The sequence below is a fragment of the Neopelma chrysocephalum genome, unplaced genomic scaffold, assembly GCF_003984885.1.
Source record: "Neopelma chrysocephalum unplaced genomic scaffold, ASM398488v2 Primary Assembly neopelma1_125, whole genome shotgun sequence".
Classification (NCBI taxonomy): Eukaryota; Metazoa; Chordata; class Aves; order Passeriformes; family Pipridae; genus Neopelma; species Neopelma chrysocephalum.
In genome coordinates, this window is record NW_020897787.1 from 2,282,340 (window position 1) to 2,298,370 (window position 16,031).

At 38.5% G+C, this 16,031-nt stretch overlaps 1 protein-coding gene across 3 annotated transcripts; it reads left to right on the forward strand.

Annotated features, from left to right (window-relative positions):
* The first annotated feature begins 731 nt into the window (after positions 1 to 731).
* Positions 732 to 15,109, forward strand: LOC113974814 (dipeptidase 2-like). Of its 3 annotated transcripts, none has more exons than XM_027698315.1 (11): positions 732 to 953; positions 3,052 to 4,649; positions 5,445 to 5,571; positions 6,052 to 6,181; positions 6,776 to 6,917; positions 7,764 to 7,833; positions 8,339 to 8,515; positions 9,034 to 9,121; positions 9,693 to 9,768; positions 11,437 to 11,572; positions 12,802 to 15,109. In XM_027698315.1, the coding sequence occupies exons 2-11, from the start codon at positions 4,516 to 4,518 to the stop codon at positions 12,985 to 12,987; spliced, it is 1,266 nt and encodes a 421-aa protein (XP_027554116.1). In that variant the 5' UTR covers positions 732 to 953; positions 3,052 to 4,515; the 3' UTR covers positions 12,988 to 15,109. The 3 variants fall into 3 exon arrangements, with proteins under 3 accessions (XP_027554116.1, XP_027554117.1, XP_027554118.1); XM_027698316.1 differs by having other exon boundaries at positions 4,505 to 4,649; XM_027698317.1 differs by lacking the exon at positions 3,052 to 4,649 and having other exon boundaries at positions 6,078 to 6,181.
* The last annotated feature ends 922 nt before the right edge of the window (positions 15,110 to 16,031 follow it).

The following is a 16,031-nucleotide window of genomic DNA, read 5'->3' on the forward strand; positions in this document are numbered from 1 at the left end:
CGCAACAGATCTGTGGGAGTTTTGCTCATGAGACTTGGTCATTTCTCTGCAATCAAATCATAAACAAAAGCATAATGCCCTTTTGGTTTTCTGTACAAAATATGAAGTGAAATAAGAATTACGATAAGCAAACCTTACTTCTTCTGAAAATTTAGCATCATGGTTTTGGACAGATTTTTTGTTTCCAAACTTTCAGCTCCCACAAAGGGAGTGGAAATCCCCAGTAGATTCAGACACATAAATATCTTTTAAAAGGTCACCTGTACCTTGTGAACATTTTGACCTTTACAAATATCATACAATGGCACTGTAAGTCCTGATTAAAATACAGCAGGTATAGGTAACAAGAGGTAGATATTTATTGGCTTAGGTATAGTCAATATGAATGAGCAAGGACTAAAATGGGGGCCTGGAAAGTTTGTATAATATTTTTACTTGAAGACATCAAAGCTTCCACTGGATGAAGGCCTGAGCAACTTGATCTAATTTTGAAGTTACCTTACCTGGGATCAGGTGGTTGAACTAGATGACATCCCACCAGAAATCGCTTCCAACCTTAATTACTCTGTGTAAGAGGCACCTATTTTTGAACGATATAAACAGAGTAATTTTAAATACCTCATCTGTTAGTGAACAGATGTACTAGGGACTGCACAGTCAGGCTGCCACGAGAGGGAGGAAATGCCTGGTTTCGAACACGGCACAGCACAAGGCTTGTGGGTTCCCATGTGGGTGGAGCTGAGCTGAAAGCTCGTTCACAGACCTTGCATCTCTGAGAGGGGCAATTTCCAAATGCCTGTTGTGTGTGAAGCCTGTGATGTGACGTGAGCTAAAGAAATAGAGGACGTTTCTTCCTTGCTGCTCTGATGCCAGGCAGACTCAGTGCCAAGCTTTAACTTTGGATCCAACACAGTGGAATGTGGATTTCGACTGAGCTGCATTATCCTAAGAAGGTAAACTGCTCCAAGGAGCCTTTAGCTAAACAAACAAACAAAAAGCTATAAATGTAATGCTAACTTCCACTTTTTAACTCTGCTCAGTCAGCATGGAAAAAAGCTGTGCGGGTTTTGTATTTTAAATGTTGTTTAAACAGGAGCGCTAATATACCATCTTCTTATTTTTGTGTAGTGCTTGCATTTTTGTAATATAGACAGAATAGAGATTTGGTAATGTATAGATTAGTATAATTTCTTTTAGTAGCCAAACCACTTGAAGAACTTGTAGGTACAGTTCCTGCTTAAAATTCTTCCTGAAAATTGCTATGGACTTCATACAGATTGAAAAACAGTAAATATTTGAACCAAAATCTACAATGGGTAGCATATTTTATAGCGTCAGAGCAGTCTTATTATGTGAACAAAATTTTTTACTTTCTCATTAAGAATTTTGAACGGACAAATTACATAGATTTCTAGGATAGCAGCTATCCTATACAAGGCTAGTAGCAGATAATAAGATGTAAAATCTTAGTTTTCCATTTGGAGTTGTTTTGTTGGGATTTGGCTGAGTTCTGGAGGCCCAGGTTGCAGATCTGACCTGCATTTTGGTTTGAGGAATTTAAAACCAAAACATGCCTACAAAAACTAATTTACATTTGTGGTGCTAACTTGTTAGAATTCTGTTGCTTGGGCAGGTTTTTTACCTTTTCTTTTTAACATTTTGCATGCTGAGCTGCCACAAACAAATTTAACATTTTCTAGATTAGAGATACATGGCTTTTTTTTTCGCTATGGTAACAAAGTCTGCATTTGTGGTAAAAGGGTATGTCTGTATTTGTGCTTTGACATTTGAGGGAAATCTCTATGGTTGCCACAAAGCAGAAAAGAAACAACTTCTGACTGGTCTCTAATCTTTACAGTTTTGTAGAAGTTGTGTTCCATTAAAGTTTTTGGGTCTCACAATGCATGCATATTTCTGATGTACATTTTTGGAAGAAAAACTTCTAAGCCTGTACTCCTGTAAAGTAAATATGCACAGGTATTTTCCCCCCAAAATGCCAAAGCAGTGGAAAGGATTCAAAAAAGGTTTATTCCTGAGGCAAGGACACTAAAAACTTACAAAAACCTCACAGTGCCCCAAGACAGCACCGGGCCTCAGGGGAAAGGCAAGTTCCAGTGCTCTTTCAGCACTTTTATCTTCTCTCTCTCCTCCCCCTCCCTCTGGCTCGAGGAGGCCCTGTATGTGTCTGCAAAGGAACCTTATCTCTTCGGCCTTCCAGAGAGAGAGATCTCACTCACAGCTCTCCCTGCAACTTTCTCTGAAATGCAGAAGGGAAAAGGAAAAAAGGCTTCCTAAGTGAAACGAGTTCGACCTTCCAGTTACAAATTCTTCTGAAAGCACACCTATTCCTACAACTCCTATCTGAGGAAGGATTTTGAGGATGGTTGTGTTTCTAGTAATCACGGTTTCTCAAAATCTTTCCTTTGTATGGCATGACTGGAATAAAACAAAGTGCTCTCTTTTAATTTGGAAAATGTGGGCAACACATTTTGTCTGTGTACAGAAATACTGTAATTACCTCTAGGGCATTTCTTTTCCCCAGGAAGTTTGGGGCAAGCTATTCTGCTTGTTCTTTTCTCTTCCCTGGAGATCCTGAAATGCCTTCCAAACACTACTGTATTTATTTCCTTTTATTGCTGTTTGAAGCAATAACTTTAACAGCAATAACTTTAACGGCACCGTGTTTTCTCATTGCTTGGTGGCACTTCATTACATCTTTGCATAGGTAGGAAAGAATAGCAGGTTGGAAACTATGAATTGTAATACAGCACTAAGGTGGTTTCCAAGCAGGAGAACAGATAGGCTTGACATGCCAGGAATGATGATTTAGAGCTGGTGATGGCAGAAAGAATTTCAAGCAAAAACTGAGAAATAATTGAGAGACTATCCTGATGACAAGGTGAATTTCAAAGTGTGTATATATATAATATATATATATATATATATCAGTATATTTCCTCAAAAATATACTTCATAGCATGATGCATGTTCTGCTCCTAAAAGTATGTTTAATATTTATGTTTTACTAATTATATTTAATTATTACTTCAGGAATAGGGAGAATCCATGCTTTTGTCCGTGGTCAGCAAGGAAGTTTCACCTAGGGTTCTGGTCACTTATTGTTCTCTGTGGTCTTGCAAATAAGCTGCTGCCATGTTCTGAAGTAGGTAATTCAGAGCTACACTAGGATTATCCACAAGATCTCAGCATAACTGGACTGTGGAGGGGATGAACCTTCTTCATTCATCAGGATATGTTACTATCTTGAGCAGTGAGCTCTTTTATTGCACTTTGTATATTTGATTTGGCACAATAATTCAACGAATTTGAATATTAATGTAATGGCTGTTAAGTATTTTAATACAAAATAAGATGGAAAATAAGGACTCCAAATGGGATGAAAGGAATGCCATTCCTAACTGAGATTTGCTCCACTTAAATAGCAGCTGTTTACTGAACCTTCTGCACTGAGGTCTGGCCTGCCTACTGGAAAGGAGAGGAGGGGCCAGGCAGCTTACCCATAGTTCCAAAGATGGTAAATGACAGAAGAATGCAGAAAAAGATTATTTTTCTTTTTTTTTTTAACTGCAAAATTTTCCTTTAAAATCTATCTATTTTGCAAGAGCAAACTCCCGTCGTTGCATCCTCATATGGCAGATATGGCCATCCTGCTTCATTATAGCTCTGTCCTCCCTGAGGGTACTTGCCTCGAATTAGGATGTCACTCCCATGAATGAAGAACGCAAGTGCTTCTCAGCTTTACAGCAAATGCTGCCAATAACTCTGAATGGGGTGGGGGTGAACTCATCTTTTATCCGCAAAGGTATTTTCACCTCCTAGCAGATCTCACACTTACTTTACATAGAATAGGAGTTATTTCTGATCTGTTTGGAAAAAATGCTTTTCTACTGACACCTGAAAGACTGTTGTCCAAGTGTTTAAAAAAGTGCAGGAGGTGCTCTGATTACTCTTGAAGTTGTTGTCATACCCATTTCCTCATGCAAATAAAGTAACCCTTTCAGGTTTGGCATATATTGTCCTTGATAAGGTTTGGGAAAGTGTTAGATTTCAATAGCTTTCCTCTGAAAATACTCTGATGTGCTGTTTGTTTTAAGAAGACAGTTTACTCAGAAGCAGTTCATTTCTGGCTTTTTGGGAGGTCCGAGTCTGGGGTGTGTCAGGCTCACCCTGCCAGCTCTCACTGAGGAGTTGATTCTCTTCAGCAGTAAGCTGGAGGTAGCAGCAGAGTTTAAGGAATGGTTATATGTACAAAAGCACAATAGCCAGAGGTCTTAAAATCTTTGGGAGAAGGTGGCGATTTCACAGTTTCCAATGCTATTTTCCCTTCTGTTTACCATTATTTCTTTATTTTTTTCTTTCCTACTGTAGAATTCACACCAGCCTTACCAGAAGGAGAGGCATTTCGGCTCTCCAGCCTCCACAGACTGGAAATTTTGCTGTTTCATTGTCATCAGCGAATAACTGTGGTATTTCTTTGCTTTAGCAAACTGGAAAATGGAAATGAAGAGAAACACAACAAAGTTGTTGTGGCTGTTGATGTTCTTTTTTGATATTGTGCCATTAAGTTATGAGAAATCAATGAGAGAAAGAGCTATTGAGCTGATGCAAGATGCACGTTTAATCGATAGGTATATAAAACATGTTCAACTAAACCCTCTTTGTGAATCCTGATAAGTCAGGAGAAAATGCTGAAGTGTGTCTGGATCAGTAGAGACATAGGTTGTTACCAGCATATAGCACTTAGCTCCTGTTGCAATGATGTATCGGGAAGGAATTTTGGGTCAGAGGGTACTTACTATAGGATTGGGTTATTCTAAATACCTTTGTGATTTTCTGGTCAGGTGTCATGCTTTAACCCCAGCTGGCAACTAAGCCCCATAGAGCCACTTGCTCACTTGCCCCTCTGAGGGAGAGGATCAGAAAAGTGAGAAAACTCGTGGGTTCAGATAAAGACAGTTTCATACAGAAAGCAAAAGCCACACACAAGCAAAGCAAAACAAGGAATTAACTCACTACTTCCCATGACTAAGGTGTTCAGCCATCCCTGGGAAGCAAGGCTCCATCAAACATAGTGGTTTCTTGGGATGACAAACACTACCACTCTGAATGTCTCCTGCCTTCCTTCTTCTTCTCCCCAACTTTATATGCTGAGCATGACCCATACGGTCTGGCACATCCTTTTGGCCAGCTGGGGTCAGCTTTCTCAGCTGTGCCCCCTCCCAATGTAAGGTACACCCCCAACCTGCTCACTGGTGGGGTGGGGTGAGAAGCAGAAAAGGCAGAAAAGAAGGGAGACTTTTAAGCATCTATTGCTGCAAGGATTATTGGCAATTAATGGTCTAAGGGAAGTGGAAGAAATTACATTTTGCTTAGAAAGGGAACATCTTATTTCTATCACAAGCCCAATTTGTTTTTGATTCTAGCCACAATGACTTTGTACTGCAACTGAGAATACTTTACCAAAATAGAATCAGTAGAGTCAACTTAAGAGAACTCAACAAGACCCACACAAACCTTGTGAAACTTCAGGCTGGTTATGTGGGAGCTCAGGTATGTACTGCCATGGTTGTGAGTCTGAGACCATATTTTTATATTTGCCTCCTTTCCAATCACACAAGTATTCCTGGCCTTGATTTTGGCTTTTTATGTTGAAAAAGAAAAATACAATAAAACCAAAAAGCCCCCAACACTTTTTCACAACATTTGTGTTTCAAAAGTTTGTGTTTTATAATTCAGGTACTGTTAGTCAAAACAGCAGCATTCGTTTTGTGATATATAAATTAAAGGAAGCTTACACCTGCTTTCCTGCATGTACTGTGGAGTAGCTGGGTGTGTCAGGAGGCTTTAATCATGTCTAGAGTGGATGCTATTGTCTTGCATCATAAGTCTTCTTTTGGGGAAAAATGATAGTGGCAACTCCCTTGTAAACTGTAGGAAGTTATTTTGGTCTGTGCTCATGAACTATTAGCAAATGGAAGTTTCCAAGTCAAAACACAAGTTATCTAGTTTACTTGTCAACGTCTCTTTCAGTTTTGGTCAGTGTATGTTCTTTGCAGCGCTCAGAATAAGGATGCTGTGCGTCTGACTTTAGAGCAAATTGATGTTGTCAAGAGGATGTGTAACAGCTATGAAGAGCTGGAACTTGTGACAACTTCCCAAGGTAATGCTCGCTCTTGTAAAAGAATTTGTGAAAATGTGATTGCAGGAGGTATGCACAAAAGACAGGGACCTGCAAGCAGGCAAGTTATCCTGCTTTAAAGAGTAACTTTACCTCAACTTTTCCACTGGGCTGCAGTGGTGGACTCTGTGCACCATCCAGGTCCGCTGCAGTAGTGTGAATATTTGCCAGATAAATCGTCATCGTGGCTAGGCTTCGCGAACGAAGATTTGGGAAGGGCTCTACCCACGTTTTTTGCAAGCGCGTTGGTGGCTAAAAAGGCCAATACGAGATAGACACGTCCGGTTGCAAAAGACACAGCAGAAAGACTCCTTAGATGGTATATTCTGCAAGGCTCGATTCTTTCTGCGTTGTCTTTTCTCCTCAAGAGTGATCCTGCGTGCCTTCTCAAAAGCATCAGCAGCGTTATAAATGGTCTGTCTCCAGGCCAGATAAATATGTACTACTATAAGCTCCTATTCTGTGAAAATGTCAATATCGTTGCTTGCAATTTCCAAAAACAATTGTTGCTCAGTAGTGCTGTCTTCTTATCTGTCATGATATTACTTTGGAATTATCTCCCTTTGTTGTTTCCAGGTATCTCTGAAAGTAGAAGGATTGCATGTTTGATTGGAATAGAAGGTGGCCACTCCATTGACAGCAGTTTGGCAACGCTGAGGATGTATTATGACTTGGGTGTTCGCTATATGACTCTAACACATTCCTGCAATACGCCTTGGTAATTAATGTGCATTTTTTGTGTGTCTGTCTAATGTAAAGGAGTGGCAGTTCCATGATGGGAGAAATATGGATTCAGACACAGAGTTAACCTGTGAAAGACTCTGAACCAAGTCAAGGATGATAGGTTTGGGGGATAAATCATTTGCCATGTGTCAAGTGGGAGACTACATCTGTTATGTAGGGCTTGTAATGCTGACAGTTGGAGACTTTTAAACTTGTTAACAACATAAAGATGGTAAATTTGCTATTCCTTTGCTATATTAGGAAAGTTACATAGGGCAAAACAGACAAAAAGAAAAGTACTAAAAATGCATATGATGTAGATAAAAGAGCGTAAATGCTATGTAAGAACTCAGCTGTCAGCAGCCTTCAACACTGCCCTCTCTGGCCACCTCAAAAGTGCAGGTCCCATGTGGCACTACAGAGATAGGTATTTAGTTCCTATATCAGAATATTAGCACCTACTCTTTGCTGGATTGACAAAATACCTTCTTGCACTGACTGAGAGACGAGGGAATTGCGCACAGAGGGCAGACAGGTAACTAACATTGCAGTGTCTCTTTGTTCTCTCATGGAAGATTGTTTAATCAGAAAATTTCTAACAATCACCTCTCTGCTTGTCCTGCATTGCTTCACAAACATCAACATTCGTGAACTTGAAAACAGTTATGAACAAAAAAAGCACTGCCTAAACAAGATACTTATTATGTAGCTCATTGTCCCCACATTTGGCTATATGATATGGTAAACATTTTTATTGTGTGTAGGGTAAGAGGTTTCAGTTGCTGACACTGTAGTCTCCATAATAATATGATGTTTCTCCTCTCTCGCTCCCCTTTTTAAGGTCTGAATCATCATCTAAAGGAATACACAACTTTTATCCTAATGTTATTGGTCTGACTCCATTTGGCCAAGTAAGAATCTCTTTCAAATGCTAATCTGGGCAATCTGTCATGCAACTAACAACTTCTGGCCTTATCTTTTCAAAAGCAACTTGTCATTAAAAATTAATTACTGGAAGTTCTTGATAGTTAGGAGATGATCGGGGCTCAGTCAAACCAAATTCCCTGTGATGTTCTTTAGGGTAAAAGAAGCACTAGATTTATTTAGAAAAATTGTTTTAATTCAGATCAGATGTATGAATTCATATGTGGAATCAGTGAGATGTGGATAACAGTTCAAATGACTTATTTTAGATTGACTAAGTTTTCTAAGTTTTGAGCATGTGGTGGTGTGCTAGCTAATTGTGAGTGAATAAATTACTATTAAAGTAATAGGTACAAAGAAACCAATACTGGTATAGCATGCTTACGACTAGCTGACAGCTGCAGAATTAGTCTATCTGTTTACAGATATCAGCTAAACAGTTTCCTTTAAGGAAACTTAATACTGACACTGTTTTCCGTATATCTGTTTTAGGAAGTGGTAAAGGAGATGAATCGCCTGGGTATGCTGATAGATTTATCTCATACTTCATATTCCACAGCAAAAGCTGCACTGAGTATCTCAAAAGCACCAGTAATTTTCAGCCATTCATCAGCATTTTCTATTTGTAATCACTCAAGAAATGTCCCTGATGATATCCTCCAGCAACTGGTGAGTAATATCGTTCTTGGTTTTGTTTTGTCATTTTTTGAGGGAAGGTAGTTGTTGGTCTTGCTGCTTGGGGGTTTTGGTTTTTGGTTTAATGGCAATGTTTGGCTAGCTGAGGCAAACCTGTGCATTCAAGTCATGGTGTTTACTTTTAACCTTCTCATCTCTGAATTTGATTTAGAAGCAGATTCCTGAGCAACAGGTTACATATTTGCTTCTGAGAGATTTTCTTTGGGTTGTCTTTAGTATTTGACTACAAAAATGAAGTGTTTGCAAATACTTTGAAATTCTGGTTAAGTTTGTTTGATGTAGGCACTTCTGCTGATTCAGTCTACATGAGAGCATAATGAACCCAAGGGAAGGGGGCAGGGAGGCAAAGCCTTGTGTTGCCATCTGAGCTTTGACTTACAGAGTGTTGCTGTGCTCACTGACACATGGACATAGAAGGTTCTGTATAAGAAGCTCATGAGGTTTGCAAGGCACGAGTGTTCACTCATCACTTGTCTCTTCATATCTTTCAGAAAAAGAACAAGGGAATTATCATGGTGACTTTCAGTGCAGATGTACTGGCCTGTGGCAGAAAAGTTGTTAATATTTCTACTCTTGCAGGTTTGATGTCAATGTAGCTTTTGTGGGTTCAACGAATTCATACAAATTCTATGAATTTCCTGGTGTATGCATAATTTTTGAAGTTATAAAAAAATGCTTGTTTATTCCTTCCACACCTTAGCCAAACTCTAGGTATTTTTGGTGCTAATATTCATTAAACAATAACAAGAGGTACAAGGTGAGTGTAGCTGGAGGACATGACGCTTACAAACGGAGCCAAGAACCATTAATCCCAAAGTAATTGTTACTTTCTGGAAAACACCTTAAGCCTATGTAATTAAGAGTAGAAAACATAAGTATGTAATGGATAATGAAAATTCTATTGGTATAATTGGGCTACTTGTTGGGAACAAATATGCTGTGATGATCATGTCTCTTTCCTCATTTGCATTTCATCAGTGTAGCTGTTATTTTGAAGATTGCTGTCTGATGGGATATCTTTTGACTTTTTTAAAAAAGGATTTGATTGAGAATCCACAATCAAGGTGAACAGCCTTGTTCCAGTATGTGTGAACTGTAATATTTGTCTTTTACTGGATGCTTAGATGTTTTCTTTGGTATTTTCTTTCAGATCATTTTGACCATGTAAAGAAAATTGCAGGTTCAGAATCGATAGGAATTGGTGGTGACTATGATGGAGTGGCACGGTTAGTAAAATTGTACATACATGGACACCTCCTCCTTAAATTATGAAGGTTTTTGTTCATTTAAGGGAAAAAAAAGAAGGTAGACTAAAAGAGTGGTATCAAGTTCTCTTGTGATGAGCACTAAACCAAGTTTTATGAAAGAGGAGCACAACGATTCCTTTATAGAACTGTATGAAGCAGTGCTACAAATGTGGAAATGGATCCTAATGCCCTGTGAACTCTGCAATCCTGTGTTCTAGACAGTGTTTTGTGCATAAAAAATCAGTGATAGAGGTTGTTTTTCTCCAAAAGCCAAAGATAAATGACAGAAAAGCTGCCTCAGCCTTTAGATGGTAAATGGTCAGCCCAGAGAGATGCTGCAAAACTCTTTCCTCCACTATTCTTGGGGAAAGCCCAAAGTGTTTTGGTGCTGTGAAACCACTCCTGCTTTTGGGGCTTGGGAAGTATTTCAGGCAAGCAGAGAATGGTGAACAGCCTACATAACCTCTCCTTACTCTTGGGCTAGTGTTGTTACAGTGCAGGAAATAAATACAGATTAGGTGGCATTTGCTGGTGTAACTCTAAACTTTTTTTTATTTTATTTTTATCTTTCGGTTTACTCATCATCTTTTTATTTTTTTTTTCTTCTCCTGGGGTCAGACATGCTTGGGAGTGAAAGTCAAAGTCAGGCTCACATCTGAAAAGTATGATCACAGATCCAGTGTGTCTGCTTCCATGATAGCTAGCCATAGGTCTGAAGCTGTAATGTTCAAAATAAAAACACAGTTTGCAACAAAAGGACACATTTTATTGCATGCATTTTCTCGAAGATCATCAGTCAAATTGGTGGTGGAGTGGTTAAGGTCCTAACTCCTGGTAGTACAGATTTCTTGAGGTATGCTTATCGCCACACATCCACAGAACAGAAAAATAACAAAAATATTAGTTATCTCAAAACAATGTTACAGTTTCATGAAAATAGAATTTTAAACAGCTGTTTAATGCAGGTTTTGCAGCTTCTTACTTCTATTTCTTTTTATTATGGCAAGAATTAGTACAAGACATAGATCAACTTTGCTTATTGTAATTTCTTCAGTAGAAGGCTCTAAATAGGTTGCTTCTCACTTCCTAAATGGCTGAATTCAAACCAATATTATTATTCTAATTGTATTCCCTTTGGAAAAACTACTTTGGAACCAACAAAGTCTACAAAATTGCCTGCAACTCCTCTGCTCATCATGTGTTTGCAGGTTTCCTTTTGTTCTGTTACACAGGTGCATTGCGCCAACTCCATCTGTGATGCAGCTGTTTCCTCTTACTCTAAAGGCCAGGTATAAAGAGTGGATTAATACACACATGAGTTTCTGTTGGGTTCTTTTTTCCTTTTGTTCTAATATCTTCCCATCCTGTTGTTTTGCCTATACATTATATACATGCTTATATATTATGCCTATGCATCTTCATTCCAGAATACAAATTGTGTTCTGTTTATGGAATCCTATGTGCAGAAAAAACCTTTTGTTGTGTCCCAGTCCTGTTTCTGTTTGTCAGTTGAATTCTGAAAGGAAGAATTGGGTCCAAAGTGAGCTCAATCCAAAAGTCAATATGTGCAAAAGAATAATTAAAAATCTTTTTCTAAATTTTTTCAGTGATGCGTGTTGAATGTTCTTGTGTGACTTTTGCCAACAGTTTCCCCGAGGGATTGGAAGATGTCTCTAAATACCCTTCTTTGATTGAGGAACTTCTTAGAAGAGGATGGAATGAAACTGAACTGAAAGGAGTGTTAAGGGAAAACTTCCTCCGTGTCTTCAGGGAAGTGGAAAATGTAAGATTAAACTCCAAACTTAATCTTGATTCTTACTAAGAGGGAGAAAGGAACAGTTGGTGTCCTGTTGTTTATTTTTTGGGTGGGTTTTTTTTTGTTGTTGTTGTTGTTGTTGAGTGAATGAGAGAGATATGAGGGAATGTAAGCACCTAATTCAGTAATTCCAAATGATGGGAAAGAAACCAAGATGGCAAGAGAGCATTAGCAGAATAAAGGAAAGTGAGAGAGAGCAGACAAAGCTCTTTGGAAGTTTCTCTCTTTGCAGTAATCTGATAAGTCCACATCAGTGACTTCTAAATAGAATCACTTTATGGTTTGGAGAAACTGCGGATGTACCAGCATCACAGTCTGGCTGTGTTCGCTGGTGCAGTAAGGAATGTTGACTCCTGCAAATCAATTTAATTCTTGTCATGGGATTGGGCTGCTATCCAAAAGGTTCATGCCATGACCGGATCACTAACAGGCCATAAACACAACAACTAGATAACAATGAGCTTTGAACGTAAATGGCAGAAGCAAATCCAAAAGGATGAGGAAGGAGACCACATAAGAGTAAGGACCCCCTCAATGGTAACTTTTTCACACGCCTCTGTTGAAATTTCCAGACTGCTTCCTCCTGCTGTTTTTATTTACAGGGATAAGTAAGTAGATATTATACACAAAGCCTTATAGACAGCATATATTTCACAGTGGCCTTTCTTCCACTTGTCCTTCTGGGTATGCTAGATGAATAAAAATCAGAGAAATTTGTACTATTCCAGTTAATCTGCCAAAATATCTACATAATGAGAAGTTCATCAAGTGGCAGACTGACATTATGAAGAGGCTCAAATTCATCATACCTTTCCAATCTGTGAAATTTAATAATTTTATTTTTCCTTCTAAATTAGAAATGTTGAAACCCTGCCTTGAGAGTTCAGGGAAGAAAGATCATGGTTTTGTTTGCTTAAGGTTTACTGGCTAACTCATCCATATGTGGAGGGAGGGAGCCAAGACAGAGCAGCCAGACCTGTGACTCTTGCCTGTAATGTATCTGTACTGAATTTTGGGAAGTGTTTGATAGGAATGCAAACAACAGGATAATGATGTTGATTTCCTCACATTCAGAAGTGGTTTGGCAATACAGTTTGAGTTAGGTAACTTGAAATAGCATTGAATTTGCTAGCTGCATAAAGCTTTTGGTGTTGTGTCAGTCTGGCTTTCAGGGGCAACCTTTTGAATTTTTGTAGGTGCAGAACATTAGTGGAGTAATGGGCGTAGGTGAAAGTGAAACTCTACAAGAAGTACAAAATTCCTGTCGCCTCGACCTACGTAATCCTCAGCTTGAGCCAGCCAGGTCCTTTGTATTTCCTTCTGTGGCACAACCCTTTAGTCTGACACTTGTATCATGTTTAATGCTGTATTATGAATCATAACATCTATGGAGTCTAAAGAGAGATTTATGGAGTAATTTGCAATGCAACTAGTTATCTTTTTGTATTTTGTTAATGCATAAGTATAGCTTTATACTAAATTTTCAATATAATTTCTACAAATTCACCTGCAAACTTGAAAAGATGTATCAAAAGCATTTAGAACTTGAAGTGATAAATTCTGTATCCTCTTGGCTAGACCAGGACCAACATTGTTAATAAAACGTACTCAGATCTAATGAGTTCTGTAATACACAACAAATAGTTTTGGCACCTGTATTGTGGCACTTGGTATAAATACTGGAGTACAAAATCAGCAGTTCCACACAGGAATTAGAGATTATGATTAAGACAGATATGCCAAGATGTTTTCGGATATTACTTCTTCCTAAATTATACAACTTTCATCAATAGGTGATAGCTTACTCAGAGGAGACCACCCTATATGGAGAAGAGAGATTTTTTTTGTTTGCTTGGGGTTTTGTTTTGTTTTTTAAGATGACAAGATGGAAGACAAGGCTATTTTGATTTGGGTTTCATGCCTACCACTAGTTTTAGAGATCTATCCTGCAGTTTTAAACTCTTATTTTTGAACCCTAACCAGGACAGTGGGCAACTGGAGAGTTACTGAAGGGTGGGAGTAGATCTCCTGTATTCAAGTACAGGTGAACAGGCAATGTTGTAGATAGTTTTCTATAATTTGGGGACTGCTGTTTGCTGCATGTTCATGAAGGTGATAACAAGAACAACCCAGGACAAAGAAGGAATTCCAGCTAGTCAGAGGGTTGCAGAAATCTTTTTCTCATTTAAACAATTATCCTTATCAGTAACAGGTTTTATTATTTCATTTTTATTCTAGCTGGCTAAAATCAGACCATTGCCAGTGGATTCCTAGACATGAGATTAGGAAGAGGCCTTTTTATTATAAATCTTCTTCTGTTTTGGCCTTTGGAACACATTTTCAAATACACAAGGGATGTGAGGTTAGAAGCTACTGTTATAGAGAAGAGCACATATTGAGATAGGCCTATTCTTTGTAGGCTAAAAACTGACATCTCAGTCAAATATACTGAAATTTGTGATGAAATTATAGGATGGCAGCACAACATCTTTGTAGGGTCAATTCCCACTGCTTGCTGGTAAGTGCCTTCTCATAATGCTTGCCATTAATTGTGATTTTTTCCTTTTATTTACTGATATGAAATCTACAGAATTTAATAGAATAGTATAGAATAAAAGTCCTGTAATTGATCTAAGGGCAGTATTTGTAAACACACAAAGTATCTAACTTTGTGTTAGAAAGAGAAAGGGAAGAGAAAGGCTAAGGAAAGAGAAAGAGAAGGCTAAGCATGAACAGAATGGAAAAACAGCAAGTCAGTTGTTTTGTAGAGTCACTTGAGACAGTTCCTACCATCAATTTCTGCATTCCATGTAAAAGAAGGATTTCTGGAAGAACCCTGTTCTTTCATGCTTCAAAATGAAGCTTCATTAATTCTTTTCTTAGGATGGTCTTCTTGAAAAGTATATTTTGAATATACTCCTGTCACTTATCAAATTCTTTACAAATTGTGTTGAACAATCTAGTTGCATAGAAGCCAAGTTTTTAAGAACAGTTTCTCAATAAATGCTGATCCTTCTTATGCATCTAGAAAGGGGAATTACTGCACTGACTCAGAAGTCTGGCCTTCCTGATACTGCTTGACTGGCATCAGAACTTGTTTTACTGGTAAATGATGAATTATATAGAGAATGTTTACTTCCCATGAGCATTTCTAATAGGTTCATAAGTGATTGGAAAACTGCCATCCATGATCCCTTTTCATAGAACTAGTACTCTGATAGTTGCTTCATTCAATACTTGAAATGCAAGATGCTTCCTTATTCCTTCCAGCTGTTTTCTTTATACTATATTGTCACTTTACTGCCTGTTAATTTTTACTCTTTTTTCTTCATGCTACAGCATAGATTAAAAATATATATATTGTTTTTCTTAAAGATACAGATAATACTTTTATATGACTTGTCTTATCTATAATGTATTGCACTTATTTGTTTGACTGCTTTGTGCAACGAATAACTTGTAACCTTTTGGCAAAACAGACAGGAAACTTAAATAAAATATTTTTTAAATTGTGTATGGATACTGGTGTAATATCACAAACAACGTAGATGTTCAGAAGTCCATGAAGCCCTAAAAGAACCATGCAACTCTGCTGCAGAAAGAAGGCCAGAGTATCATGAGGACTCTTCAGAGGGAAGGTAGCTCCCTCCCTAGAAGGCAGGAGAAAGTCAGGGAGGTTTAACCCTAGAGCATCCTGGATATAGGCAGTCAGCCTCATCTAAACTGAGATACTGCTGAACCTGTCCAAGCAAGTGCCTATGGAAAGGGAACATATCTGACTCAGTCACTGCAGTGAGTTCATGGTGTGTTACCTGGCAGCAATTCCCATGGTCAAGCCACGGAAAACAAGGTTTATGGGGAACTAGCCAGGTTGCCTGCATAAGTTTAGAATACTCTCTGCCTCACAGCATTTCTCACACATGTGTGATGATCTAGGAGTCCCTTTTCCATTACTTAATTACAATGTTAATTCAGAATGCTTCAAATTAGCTGCTTGTGTGAAACAATATCAGAGGGCAAAATCATCAAGGAATGGGATCTTGTGCACTGGTTATGCACATTATCTAGCTTATCTAATAGATGCAGCTGGTTTATTTTTCTTAAACGATCAAAACCACACAGCTTGAAGCATGGTAGAAAAGCATCTCACTAGAATTTAATTTCAAAAGTAAAATCACGTAAGATGCGGCTGTGGCTGCTCTCAGAAAAACTACAGTTACCCTTCACACTGAGTGTAGTGTCTCCAGTCCTACTGACAGCAACCTGTAGTAGTAGTCAGAACAGTGCATTTGTGACAGGTAAAGCATTAAATGATTGCACTCTGCTTTCTGCCTCCCAAAGGGGAGGATGATTCATCCTGCAATTGAATGCCTTTGCCCTGCGCCAATTAATAACAGCCATTTGCATTGGGAATTCGAACGCATGC

Bases quoted from the DNA above. Each gene is read 5' to 3' on its own strand.
- LOC113974814 (XM_027698315.1), top strand. From the start codon at position 4,516: ATGGAAATGAAGAGAAACACAACAAAGTTGTTGTGGCTGTTGATGTTC. The intron at 4,650-5,444 runs GTATATAAAACA...TTTTGATTCTAG, and splicing joins GATGCACGTTTAATCGATAG to CCACAATGACTTTGTACTGC. The intron at 5,572-6,051 runs GTATGTACTGCC...CGTCTCTTTCAG, and splicing joins CTGGTTATGTGGGAGCTCAG to TTTTGGTCAGTGTATGTTCT.